Source organism: Dendrobates tinctorius, unplaced genomic scaffold (assembly GCF_039654945.1).
Source record: "Dendrobates tinctorius isolate UK_male_01 unplaced genomic scaffold, ASM3965494v1 ptg000163l, whole genome shotgun sequence".
In the NCBI taxonomy this organism is placed as follows: Eukaryota; Metazoa; Chordata; class Amphibia; order Anura; family Dendrobatidae; genus Dendrobates; species Dendrobates tinctorius.
The window spans coordinates 6,460,281-6,475,075 of NW_027361830.1; the positions used below are offsets into that span (position 1 = coordinate 6,460,281).

Genomic DNA, 14,795 nt, shown 5'->3' on the forward strand with positions numbered 1-14,795 from the left:
CTCAAATGGCCTCCTCAGTCACCAGATCTCAATCCAATAGAGCATCTTTGGGATGTGGTGGAACGGGAGATTCGCATCAGGGATGTGCAGCCGACAAATCTGCGCCAACTGTGTGATGCCATCATGTCAATATGGTCCAAAATCTCTGAGGAATGCTTCCAGCACCTTGTTGAATCTCTGCCACGAAGAATTGAGGCAGTTCTGAAGGCAAAAGGGGGTCCAACCCGTTACTAGCATGGTGTACCTAATAAAGTGGCCAGTGAGTGTATATATACACTCTGTTGTCTCTGAATTCATGCAGGGATAGAATGTATTTGTAAGTCATTTGATTAGTACTTATTTAGATCTTCATTTTTCTCTATCACATCCATATTGAGTAAATGTGTTGTATTAGGCTCATGTGACAGTTTAAGGAATCACGATCATTGTAATTAGATGCAAAATACACACTCTTTACCTTTATTGATAGAAATGTGTGCACCAATGTGCATTTCCACAAAGAGTAATATATATTTGAATAAAAAATTCTAGCCATTCAGATAAAATGACAGTAAAACTAAAGCATAACATACATTTTGCACAAGTCAAAAGGAAGATTAAAGATCGAATACAGGATTTAAAAAAAAAAGGTAGCTTTTTTTCCCAAATACAGCACAACACCAGACCGAAGTTTGAGTTGTCAAAGCTCCGTCCCATTTACATCAATAGAGCGGAGCTACACAACCAGACACAACATGTAGCCACAGATGTAATGCTGCTTTGTGGAAGAAAGACAGGTTTTCCTAATTCCATATACAATTTTAAATATGTATCTTTATGGAGATTGCACTTTAACGTGAAAAAGAATGGTGCCTGTAGGATTATCTTTGATAAAGCACAAAAATGGGTGGTCAACTTTAAATGTACTAGGTGGAATTAGAGACTTTCGGACAATGACAGCACCAGTTCCAGCAGCAGCCTTTGTGCCTTCTTCATCAACCTCAATAAAGCATTTATGAAACACTTGGGACACATCTAAACCTACGTCAGATATACCAGATAGATTTGCCTTCTGTTGACTGAAGACATCCACCATTCCCAAATGTTTTAAATATGGAACTAAATCATAGCTTAGCTCTAACTTGAATCGTGGTAGTTGTATGTCTACTGTTGTTAGATGCAAATTTTTGTTGTCTGTCCACTTCATTAAAGATTCAGCTGTGATTTGCTCTTCAATCTAAGGCAAAAATGCAAAAGCAAATTGGTTAAAATAGTATTAATAGAGAGAGTTTAACTAAAAGTGTGAGAGTACGTGGTAGGTAGAGGAAGCTCAGTCACATCTGACCTTATCTAGGGAAACATTGAAATCAATAGGTTAAAATAAATCCTGGTTTGCTACAGTTTTTATGACTATAAGAGTCAGGAAATTGCCTCTTTTATATTTATGTTTATTGCCAGCTTCTGACACTTTAAAAAATTCTGTATCTTGTGTAAAATCATGACCAAAAGTTTTGAAAAAGACAAAAAAATTTCACTTTTACAAAGTTTGCTGCTTCAGTGTTTTTAGATCTTTTAGTCAGATGTTTCTAGAGTTCCTGAAATACAATTATAAACTTTTTATAAGTTTTTAAACTTTTGCTGACAAATGCATCACCTTTATGGAAAGACTCAATATTCACAGTGTAGACTTTTATTTTTCAATACTTCTGCAATTTGTCCTGGAGGTTGGATATCAGCTTCTGGGTCAAATCCTAATTGATGACAACCCATTCTTGTCTAATCAGTGCTTGAAGCTTATCACAATTTCTTTGATTTTGCTTTCCCTCCTTTTTTTGAGGATTGACCACAGGCTCTCGATGTGACTGACATCTAGAGAATTTCATGACTATAGACTCAAAGTTTCAGTGTTTTGTTCACCAAACCACTTAGTGATCACTTTTGCTTTGTGACATTAGTGCTCCATCATGCTGGAAAAACCATTGTTCATTACCAAATTGCTACTGGATCATTAGGAGAAGTTGCTTTTGGAGGGTGTTTACATACCATTCTTATTCATGGCAGTATTTTTAGGCAAATTATGACAGAGCACTAGAATGAAAATATCCCCATACATAAATTTTCTCGGGTTGCTTTACATAGTTATATAGTTACGTAGGATGAACAGAGACCTAGGTCCATCAAGTTCAACCTATCTCCACCAACTGTACATTTCGTCACTAATCTAGCTATAACCCACAATGTTATGTGTATCAAGCAAATCGCCCAGCCCTTTTTTAAAAGCTGTCATAGTGTATGCCATTACTGCCTCTTGTGGTCAGGCATTCCACAGTCTGACTGCTCTAACTATAAAGAACCCTTTCCTGTTTAGCTGTCGGAATCACCTTTCTTCCACCCACAATGAGTGCCCCCTAGTCCTCAGCAAGGTCCTTGGATGGGACAAGTCTTGTGCCAGTGTTTTGTACTGGCCACACATATATTTATACATGTAAATGAGATCCCTTCTGAAGCATCTTTTTTCTAAGCTAAACAAGCCCAACTTTTCCAACCTCTCCTCATATCAGAGGCCTTCCATCCCTTGTAATAATCTAGTTGCCCGTCGTTGAACTGATTCTTCTGAATATCCTTTTTAAAAGGTGGACCCCAAAACTGGATCCCATATTCTAGATGTGGCATCACCAGTGATTTATTATAAAGGGTAATAATATGTTAGGATTGCGGGATTTTATCTCTTTTTATACATCCTAAAATCTTGTTTGCTTTTGCAGCTGCTGCTTGACATTGAGTGATGCTGTTCAGCTTGCTTGTATCCAGAATGCCGAAGTCCTTCTCCTGTTCTGTAGTCCCGAGTATACTCCCATTAATTGTATATGCAGCAATAGGATTACTCAGTCCTAGGTTCATTACGCTACATATATCTACATTAAATTTCATTTGCCAAGTGTTTGCCCATTCAGTCATCTTATTCAGATCATTTTGCAATACTGTAATTTCAAGGTCAGATTTTAATATCTTACATAATTTGGTGTCGTCAGCAAAGACTAACACTTTACTCTCAATCCCATCCACAAGGTCATTAATAAAGAGGTTAAAAAGAATGGGTCCTAGCATAGGTCCCTGTGGTACGGCACTGCTGACTATATCCCATTTAGAGAACGTACCATTTATGGCAATGTAATAACGTGCAGGAGGAATATATGTCACCACGGAGCAGGCAGACCAACAGTAAAAGTGGAGGTTTATTTACAGGGAGAATATCTGGTGAACATATAATATAACAGAGAAAATGCTGTAACAGGTGATATCAGAGACTGAAAAAATAACAGAAGTGCAAAACAGACAGTTATTCTCTTATAGGGATGAAACTTATCAGTTCCTGGACATCTTGCTTGTAGAGATCACTCTTCTCCCACGTAGGCACCCAGGCACCAGGGGTGCTTGATGTCATCTGTCTCTGGGGTCCTAGGTATAGTCCAACTGGAGAATGGGGGGTTAACGTGAGAGCTCAAGGGGTATGCGGATGGCGGTATCCCCCTGTATGCAAGGCTCTTCCCTCTGCTGCAGCAGCGGCGTTCCCTCACCAGGGTCAGGGGCTCTGCCTGGGACAGTCTCTCTTGGCAGGTCGGTGTCACATTACAGTATGTTCCTCAGTCACAGGGAAGCGTCTCAGGATAAAGCAGGGTCTCACTGAAGGGGAGCGTGTTAAGGCGCGCAGTCTGTTGGTGTGACAAAGTCTCTAACAGGAGGTGAGCGACCAGCCCTCCAGGCAGTGCAGTGACAGGCTTCTCGTACTCAGTGCTCACGACCTGTGTCTGCGGTTCCTCAGTGTTCAGTCGCTGCGCCTGTCTCCTGTCATCTCCTCTGTCAGCGTCCTCTCTGCTCCCGTCCCTGCGCTGCTCTGCTGAAAGCGCGCCCAATTCTCCCGCGCTCCGTCCTGCCCTCTTCCTGTTCCTGATGCTCGTGCAGTCCACTAAAACATCCCCCGGGGAACCTAATGCCCTGCTCGATGGTTCCGGGCACGGAGCTAGGAAGGCAACTCCCCCTCGGCTCCTTCGGTGCTTCACCCCCTTAGAGCAACTCTTTGTTTCTGGTCATTTAGCCAATTCCTTACCCATCTGCATATAGTTTCCCCCAGTCCTTGCTTCTGTAGCTTAAGTATAAGTCTGTTATGTGGAACTGTATCAAATGCCTTTAACGTCCAGATAAATCACATCAGCCACATTACTTACATCCAGATTTGCACTCACATCCTCATAGAAACTCAACATGTTAGTTAGACACAACTTATTCTTCATGAATCCGTGCTGGTTGCAAGTTATTATATTATTCTCTGCAATATATCTCTGCAGCTCATCTCTTATAATGCCCTCACAAATTTTGCACACTACTGATGTCAGGCTTACTGGCCAGTTGTTTTTTTTACCTTTCTTAAATATCGGTATCACATCAGCACCCTCCAATGCTGTGGCACCACCCCTGTTACAAGAGAGTCTAAGAATATGAGATACAGTGTTCTGTCAATTATTGAGCTAAATTTCCTCAGTACCCGTGGATGAATGACATCTGTGCCGGGGGATTTGTCAATGTTTAAATTGCTCAGATGTAAATGCACTTCTTTTTGTGTTAAACTAATTATATCAGGTTGTGAACTTTGATTATTGGCTTATTGAATGATTCCTGTAACAGACAGTTCAATGGTGAGCACAGATGAAAAGTGGCTGTTTAATATCTCTGCCTTTTCTTTGTCCTCTGTAATTATCTTGTTATTGTCATCTTTTAAGGGGCAGATAGAATCTATTTTTTTCTTTTTGGCATTGATGTATTTATAAAAAATTTTGGGATTTATTTTAATACTGTTGATATGACACAGGACTCATGGTAGTGGTCACATTTTCTTCTCCAATTATTCTTCCAGATATCCCAAACAATCTAAAGGGGCTTCATCAGTAAAAATAACTTTATATCAGTCATCTGCAGTCCAATATTTATACCTCCTGCAGTTTTAGGAAGCACAGGGATTGGATCATAGAGGCCTGGAAGAATATTTGAAGAATGAAGCAAAATTAGTGAAAAACCTAAATTTGTGTCAGGCTCAAAACTTTTGACTCTATAACATATATATATATATATATATATATATATATATATATATATATATATATATATATATATAACAAAAATGCAAAAGCGCATTACAGTCTTATCCAAGTAGTAAAGGATGATTTATAGATAGTTGTGTTGTGTAAGACGCAACCATTATAAATGGATAGATTGAAAGTTGCTGCAGCTTCCAGGGAGTTGTGGATGCGATTTGTCTAGGACAGTGGAAGTATCTGGCACTGCTGGATAAATGACAAGCTACAATAGGATATGGAATGTCAATGAGTTTCAGAATCACGCTGACTCCTTGTTTACTACAACCACAAAATCGGTTGTCCTGAAGAAGGAGTCAGAGTAATTAAGAAACACATTGACATTAAACCAACAGTCCATATTCTGTCATGGCTTGTCATTTATCCAGCAGCGCAGGATACTTTAATTGCCTGTGATATACCTTATTTATATTTATATTTTTGCAAGAGAAAGCGATTTTCAGTTTTGTAGACTTTGTTCTGTCGACTTTGGGACTAAGTATTTTAGTAGTCTTTGCCGATTTTAGTGCTCCTTAGGTGATTTGAATATTCTAAAGTGTTTTCTGCTTGCCACATAGCATAAAATTATCCCAGGAGTTTCTTAAAGGGAACTCGTCACATCCTTTTTTGATGTTAACCTGGCCCCAATGGCTTGTTAGTCATGCAATTTACATCACTAACATGGTCTTCTCATGCAAAACTGCCCACTATTTCCATAAAAGAAACACTTTTTATCCTTAGGTGATACCTTCTTTTTCTGTCCTAGGGGTGACGCTTTATATTTTTCCAGTCATGGTCCTCTTCAAATTATTCACACCCATCGCAGCTTGATTGATTCCATCGACTTTCCAGATATCACGGCAATTGCCCAGTAAATCCTGGTCTTGCAAACTAAATCTGGGTGTATGTCCTCAGCTTCATTTCATATCTGTGCATGTTCCGGATCTGTGGTGAGTAAGTGGTTAGGTGGTGCATCCATTGTGCGCAGGCACTCTATGCAGGGCACTCTGTTCCTGTGACTCGGGAGCATGCGCAAATATGAAGTCAAGCTGGGATGTACTGTATACCCGGATTCAGTGCGAATGCCTGGGGACTTGATAGTAAGTGCGTAAGTGTGAAATGTATTGGACAATTGCCATGACATCAGGGCAGTCCAGGCAATCAGGCTGCAATGGGAGTCAATAATTTGAAGAGGATCATTAATGGAAGGATAGAGAACACCACCACTATGACTGAAAGACAAGGTTTGTGATGCAATCGCCTAAGGATAAAAAGTGTTTTTATAGATAAGTAGTGGGAAAGTTTTCTTGAGAGGACTATGTAAATGATGCACATTGCATTACCAACAAGACATTGGCGGAAGTATAAAATAAGAAGGGGACGTGACAGATTCCCTTTAAGAATGAGTCTGGGAGCAACTTTATTGACCATTTACAGTAAAGCATAAATGATTTACAGTATATATATATTTTATAATATTCATATGTATTTAATATATTTTGATATTCATATTTAAACATACACTGTAAAAAATGTTCAAAGGAAAAGTAGGTTGAAATATAAATATTATTTTTTTTTTCACATTTTATAAAATAGTAGGAAATTATACATATCTCCCCCCAAAAATAGGGACATGAAATAGATTATTTTCTATAATAAGCCATCTCACCATTTGTAGGCCACCAACTTCATTTGGGAGAAGTATGAACATGGATTGCTCTCCAGACCCATAGGGTATTTCAATAACTTGCGCATCAATCTCTTCGATTGCACCTAAATTAAATCTTTCAATTTGACTCATCATTGGAACTGATATTTCAGACTCCTAAAAATAACAGGAGACATTTGTTACCATATTAAGCTTTCTTTTAATGAAACTTCAGATGGTATGAATATAAAAGGATTAAAGAAAGTCATTAATATCATAACTTTTTACAATAAATCTGATACTGTTTTAATCTGCTGTTTTATTATCATAAGCTAATCAAAAATAAAATATCAAACTAAAAATAACATTGATGTAGTAATCTTCCAAATCTCTGTCGCAAAATAACAGTGAATTGTAGCTATTAAATACAATTCTTATATAAAGGAACCCCATTTTTTAAAGGGAACCTGTAAGGTCAGATAATGTTATTAACCGACATAAAGTAGGGTTATTTGCAGGTTATTAATGTTATGAAGATCCCTGGCCACCATATTGAAATCCAATGAGATTAAGGCTATGTACCCACGTTGCAGAGATGCTGCGGAAATTTCCACAGCATTTCCGCAACTCCCACCGCAAGAAAAACGCATGGAATTCGCATGCGTTTTTCCTGCAAAACAAGCGTTTTTCACGCGATTTTCTCATGCGAAATTCAAGCGCATTCCAAGCGATTTGAAGTATCACTTGGAATGTGATTGACAGGTTGGTCACACTCGTCAAACATAGTGTTTGACAAATGTGACCAACTCTTTACTATTGAGGCTGCCTATACAGCATCAACAGTAAAAGATAGAATGTTAAAAATAATAATAATAAAAAAAAATCGTGATAAACTCACCTTCTGGCATCCCGCGCAGCGTCCCCAGGCCTCAGCGGTGCTCCCGTTCCCAGCGATGCCTTGCGACAATGACCTTTGATGACGTAGAGGTCTCGCGATACTGTAGCGGTCTCGCGAGACTGCTACGTCATCACAGGTACTTGCCGCAAGGCATTACTGGAAACAGGAGTTGGTGGGAGCATCGCTGAGGCCTGGGGACGCTGCGCGGGACGCCGGAAGGTGAGTATAACCCGATTTTTTTATTTTTTTTTCTTTCTTTTACAGGGATATTTTACCCAAGGCCTGGAGGACAGTCTCCTCTCCTCCAGACTGTGGGTACCATCCGCACATGAGCAGCTCACTTTGCACATGGTGGGCATAGCCACATGCGGAAAGAAAGTGGATCTCATGCATTCCTATGTGTGTGGAATCGCCGCGATTCCGCAAAAATAATGAGCCTGATGCATTTTTTTCCGCTATGTGTTCCGCCGCGGAAAAAAATGCAGCATTAGCACAGCAGGTGCGGAATGCCATAGGAATGCATTCTGTATGCATTTTCGTAGTGTTTTCGCAGCGTTTTCACAATGAAAAATGCGTCAAAAACGCATACAATCCGCAACGTGGGTACACAGCCTAAGTCACCACTCATGGCATTGTGAGCGGCGGCTGTAAGCACTTCCTGGAACTTTGTCTGAAATCCGGCTCTGTACTGGCTGTTAGTCAGAGTGCCAGTGAGTGCTTACAGTTGCAACTCACAGTACAGTGAGCAGTGACTGAAGCTTTGCTGTCACACCTATGTGCCTTAAAGCTGGTGGCTCCTGGGAGAAATTAAGTCCATTTTCTCCTGGGTGCTGAACTTTAGTACTGTGGCTGGACACATTCGTAATGCTATTAACATGCAGATTAACCCCTTTATATAATTGATCTAATAGGTTCCCTTTAATATATATCCAAGATTAATATTAAGCAATTGTCTCAACCTTTTTTTTCCTACTAAAGCCTAATTAGCTAAAATGTGGTGATGCCAGGAGCAAAATTTAAAACTGATCTTAATTTAACTTTTATTTGCCTTTTGAACCCATAACAGCATTAAAAGGAATTTGTCAGTAGGATCAATTCTCATAACCTGTCTATATGGGCACGCAGGTCATAGGAAGCTGAATAAAAAGATACCTTGATGTCTGCGATCTGATGCCTAATTCAAGAGAAATCCATGTTTTTCTTATATAGGAATGAGCTGTTAAAGACTATGTGCAGATACTGAACTGCATAAGAATCTACATCCAGAGCTAAGTGTTAAAAAAATTGGGCAATACCAATGTGATATGTAATGGCCGCTCTCTGATCTCCTGATTTCATTACAGAGCTGTGTGCGATTATACCTAACACATCTGCAAGTTCCTCTCAGCTTCAGCTTCCAGCTCACAGTCAGCCAGTGTTTCAATATTGTTGCAACACAGCAGAGCTGTGAGAGCTGCAGCTGCTGACATGTTTGTCGTGCCACAAACTTTAGTTCTACTGTTCTGTGTTAGTGACATGTCTCACACTGGTAACACCTCATTTCTCATGCAGATCAGTGTCTGGTCTATAGCCTGGAACAGCCTTTTACATATAACAAAAACATGGATTTTTCTGGAATAAGACATTGGATTGCAGATATCAAGCTATCATTTTATTCAGCTTCCTATGACCTGCATGCCCATATAGATGGTTCAGGAGGGTTGATCCTACTGACAGATTCCCTTAAAACAATAAAAAGTGGTATAAATTATGTTTCTTAAAGGTGTTATTCACTTTTGAGAAACTTAAGAACAATGCCCTGAATTTCCTTTGTGTACTATTCTGTACTGAGGATTTTACAAATGATATTTTTCTATAAAGTCAAACTTGTACATTGTGAAGAGGGTAATAATGCCAGATTCCTCTTTGTGGGAATAAAGCACTAGGCATGTTGAAATCCAATATTCTTAAAGGGAACTTGCCAGTAAGTTTGACTTTCCTAATTCGTCTATTTACAATTTATTAAATCCCAACTCACTAGTATATTTATATTGTCAATCTGTTTCCTGAATCTTGAAAACAAAACACATATTTAGCTGTATACAAATAAGGTGTAAAACGCTATGGGCTGCAGAATTCTGCCTCATCAGGTCATTAACATTTTTGGCAACTCCCTGTCTCTATTGATCGATAGCTGATGTACATCCGATATCAGGTGCTGCCATGAAATTGTGCGCCTGAGTAGATCAACTGACTCCTCACTTTTGGGCATTAACTTGCCCTTCTGAGGGCCCATATGTGTGTATTCTGTGGTGCATGTGCAGTACAATAATGAAGCCTGTGCCCTTAGAAGGTCAAGTTAGTGCACAAGAATCAGGAGACCACTGATTTGCCCAGGCGCACTATTTCCTAACTAGTGCCTGATCTCAGACATAGATCAGCTATCAATCAGTGTGTTCATTTCTCATTGTTTTAGTTATCTGTTTATTTTTTTTTTTTTTTGGGGGGAGGGTTGCAAACTTGCTGACAAACTCCATTTAAACCTTCTTTCTAGTTTGATGAATTAGTAGTGCCTATACAAGTTAATTAGCCAGTTGATCCACCAAAATCAGTTCAATGGTATTATACTGTATGTAAGGTTAGATAAAGCTGTTTGCTTACCTTTGTTGTATAAAATGGAGCATTTTTTGTATTTTCCTCGTTAAACTTTTTCTTCCACTGACCCTTAAAATAAACAGCATTTGCTAAGACTAATGAGGCTGATTTGTCCAGCGAACCTTCAGGGAAAAAGTCTTTAATTTTGCCTGTAATAAAAAAATAGATGCTATATGTAGCGCATTTGCTCACTAGTTCAAAGAATATTTTCCAAAAAGGATTTTCGTCGGTGATAAGCGAGCATGCTTGGCACTTGCTGCTCGATTGAGAATACGGTTATTCGCTCACCATACTCGATTCCCGTCCTGCATGTTTGATGCCTGATTTTCAGCCACTAAACATCTGGGGATTGCCTGAGAATCATAGTAATGCTATAGCCATATTGGCTTCTGGCATTAATGTGATTGGCTGGCGGCATAGTGTCTTTGGGTCTATATAAGGTGCGGTGCCGCCATTTTCCTAGCACTATTTATATAGCTGATTGGGCATTCTTAAACCAACAACCCTTTTTAGTGCTAATGCAAATAGATTCTATTCTATAATACTGCAGTTAGTGGCATTTTAGGAAGGTTTAGCTGCTGTAGTAGGAAGAGTGTATTACGAGCACTTAGAGCAGGCTTGATTGCATAACAGTCCTTGGTGTTGCTGCGTTAAAGTAAGTGCTCTTTTTAGGGCTAATTCAAATATATTCTGTTTTCTAATACTAGAGCTGATATCTGAAAAAATTGAGGGTAGAGATTAGAGACATTTCCTCAGGTTTGATTGCGTTCCATAGTTTGTTGCTGCCATGTATAAGAAATAATCCTTTCACTGACAATTCAAATAGATTTTATTCTCTCCTAATATCCCTCATATCTGAAAATAATTTTGGGTTCAGTGGCAGAATATGGATTATTGTATTACTGACATTTTTTCATGTTTGATAGCGTTACAGATTTTCTTGCTGCGATCCAAGAAAAAATCCTTTCAGGGACAATTCAAATAGACTCTCTTCTGTAATAATGCTGCATATAGCTGCATAGATAATTTAAAATGTGCAAGGCATGCAGTAAGGGATGGTAAAGTGGACACGCTGCTGACAGTGCACGCAGAGTCCATGGCCGTGGTCAAGGTGCGGAAGCACAACACACCCTCTCATCCACAAGACCTAGCTTCACTCCATAAAGCAGAGTAAAAGTTTGACACCATTGTTCTCAGCAGGGATCTGGGAGTCAGAGATGCTTCTAGGGGTCTTCCACATGCTGTTCTCCTTCCATTTAGCACTTTTTCCATCCATTTGTACATTTTCACTGCCCCTCAGAGCTCTTTGTAGGGTCTGCCAGAAAAAAACAGCTTTTCTATTGACTCCCATTATACTCGTTACTCAACACACTTTAAGGCCTGGGGTAAGGACAGCTGACTGCTGTGCTGGGACAAGGAAGTGGACGTGGTTGCTGATAGTGCTTGTGAATGTGTATCTATAATTGCCGAGCTACACGCATCCGCGCCTGCATCCTGGACAGAGGATTAGCAAGCACGTTGCAACCTGTGTACTTTCTTCCTTCATCTCTGCCTGGTCCACATGCAAAATTTTCTTTTTAATTTTGAGCAGGGAGTTTTTGAGTAGACACAGAAGCAGAAAGTTTACTCTGATTATGCTGACATCACCGCTCACCATTTATGTTGATTCTTCACTGATGTCATACATCCATGGCCACGCACCACTTTTTATGTGCGGAGACTGAGCAGATTGCCAATGAACGTGTTGGAGATGGTAATCAACTTCTGCCTACTACTGCTCACACAGTCTTGCCAAGTACATATTTAATGTTGAGTTCCAGTGCGTGAACCAGTCACAAACCAGTCGGTGAGTGGAAACTATAGCTGACCTGCTGAAAGGGGATCAACAGTTGGCCGCCTTCTTCCTCTAGACACCCCACTGCTTCTGATTAACCTCTAAAAATTTAGTGAGGGCCGCATGGTGATGCTTTGGATATGGTGGTGGAGGAGGAGAAGGGGAAAAAACACATGAACCATAAACCATTTTTTAGGTGGGAATGAGTGCATGGGAATAGGAATATACCAGCAAAAAAGGAACACTTAAACCTTGACAAGGGAAATTTCCACGTGTGGTTGCTCTGGGGAACAGGTGCCTGCCTTCTCCTTCTAGCCATCTCCATTGCCTCTGATAACCCTATAAAAATTATTAACCATGGGAAGGATGACACCACAGCTACAGAAACAACAAAAAACTGACTGGCACATCCAAACTAGTCTGAATAGGTGTGTGGCGCCCCTGAGGCTTCAGTCGCCACAGAGGTACTGCACCTTCTCCTAAGGTGTAGTGCCCCACCATCCAGGTAAGGTGGGAACTCCTAACCACACTCCAACACCTGCATCCCACACACAGGATAGTTCAGTAGGGCCACCTAGCAGCTTCAGGCTGGGGGTAGCAGAGCACCCTTCGTGGAACCCTGCTTCGTAACACGAGATGTGCTGGGAGGTGGGTGGAGTTAGTATAAAAGAAGGGGAAAGTGTAGGATTGAGATCAGATTAGTATCAGATTAGTCTGAGATGAGTCGAAGGTCGAGTCTGCAGAGAGGGCAGGCAGAGTAGGAAGGACAGTCACTCAGTGAGGAGTGAGGATTAGAGTTGAGCGACTTTTGGTTTTTTATGGTCGAGTTTCGTTTCGTGAAACCCGACTTTTCCAAAAGTCGGGTCGAGCAAGATCGGCCGATTATAGGGAAAAGTCGGGGTCGTCCCGAAACACGAAACCCAATGTAAGTCAATGGGGAATAAAAGTCGGCAGTGAGAGGAGGACAGGAAACACACCTACAGTGCTCATTTGAATGCCAAAAGCATCAATTCTTCTTACTTAAGCTGGTCAACCTTAATTAACTTCATAATACAAGTTACGCACTGAAAAATGGGGGTTATTTGGCTAAAGTTGTGGAGGGGTAGGGCTGGCTCCAGGTTTTCATGTGCCCTGGGCGAAAGAGCGCCCCTTTAACACATAATACCACAACTCATCATGCTCCGATACGGCAGAGAAATAGCGGTATAGTACAATGAAAAATACTTCACTTTTTACATCTCATGACGAGGTCCATCTATTTCTCCATACAGAATCATTGGTCCCATATAATGTTTGAAACAGAATATGATGAGCTCCACATAATGCTACAGTATATGTTGGTCCCCATGGATGAAGCTCCACTGTCTTATGGGCCCAAATAATGCTACAAACATTATGGGCCCCATTTCTAATGCTCTAGTGTATAATGGGCCCTGTAAATGCTGCTCCAGTATCTGATGTCCACCTTTGGAATGTTCCAGTGTATGGTGGACCCCATCTATCATTCTCCAGAGTATAGTGCTCCCCAAAAATTGCTGTCCCAACATTGAAAACAATCAAATAAGTCTCCTCGCTAGGGAATCCCTGTACTTGTCTGGACTCCTCGTCGTCCCCATCTTCCATCTCACTGCACAGTATTTCAACCTTGCAAGTGCTGTGATCCTGAGCAAGCAGGGGGGGCCCACTCGTTGGCGACGGCATTGGCACAGGGCCCCTGATAGTACGGTGGTGTGTCTGATGGCAGGTGGGCCGAACCTGCACTTTCATCTGCAGCTTCCTCTTTGTCACCGTGTAAGATGGAACTGTATATGGGAAGGGTAACCTGAGTTTCATCAGGGTCAGATTCAGGCCGGGTAGCGTGCGAGGGGAATGTAGTGGTCTGGGTCAATGTACCAGCAGATTCAACGAGCAGTGGCTGGGCATCAGTGCACTTGTGTCGCCCCCAGGAGTACGGTCGCCACAGTGGCATTACCTTCCTCCTAGGGAGTGTGATGTCATGCTTGGGAGCAACGAAGGATCTCTCTAGCAGGTTAACTGATTGGGTGGCGTTATTCCCACGAGTCATGACCCTCCAAACAGCGTTCATGAAGGCAAAGTGTTTGTTTTACGTGGGCAGTATGGTTGCAAAGCTGAACCTTAAAGGAATGTCCAGAAGGGCACCACCAGGAGTGGAGCCTACGGCGAAATTTGACTCAACACGGGCAACCTCAACCATGCCAGCTACAGAACAGATGCACACATTGCAAGCTTAATTCCATTAACGAACGAGACTCCGTCATGCCCCGTGGTCCGAGTCTGGCTTACTAGAGGGACACGTGAGGCTCTGGCACATGAGATTGGCCAATAACTGGTGTGTCATGCCCTTACATGTCCGTGGCTGCATGTGCGCTACACTGAAAAGGCCAGCGTTTGTCGCTTACAGGTGCAGATAACCCGCTGAACAACGTTAGTGATAGGGATCACTGATTACAATTATTACTCGCGAACGATGATTTTGCAGTAAGTGCAGGTCAACCGCAGTTCCGGAATTAGGCCTAACCGTCATTCCTGAAAAAAATGAAAAACTTACGTGTGCAAACCACAGGTGCTGTAGCTTGCTTAACAGCTCGCCAGCCGTTCTCACGCCCAGTATGGGTTACACGTGATTGCACAAAGGTGAGAAAGGGTACCATA

The 14,795-nt window shown here is 41.2% G+C and overlaps 1 protein-coding gene across 4 annotated transcripts in view; it reads right to left on the reverse strand.

Annotated features, from left to right (window-relative positions):
* Window positions 1-431: 431 nt before the first annotated feature.
* The window catches only part of LOC141052853 (serpin B4-like), a 58,161-nt gene continuing 43,797 nt past the window's right edge, over window positions 432-14,795 (reverse strand). For all 4 annotated transcript variants that reach the window (XM_073550161.1, XM_073550159.1, XM_073550160.1 and 1 more), the window contains 3 exons: window positions 10,295-10,437; window positions 6,778-6,933; window positions 432-1,216 (listed from right to left, as the gene is read on the reverse strand). In XM_073550161.1, coding sequence (XP_073406262.1) covers window positions 815-1,216; window positions 6,778-6,933; window positions 10,295-10,437 — 701 coding nt within the window. In that variant the 3' untranslated portion in view covers window positions 432-814. The remainder of the gene's footprint in view (window positions 1,217-6,777; window positions 6,934-10,294; window positions 10,438-14,795) is intronic.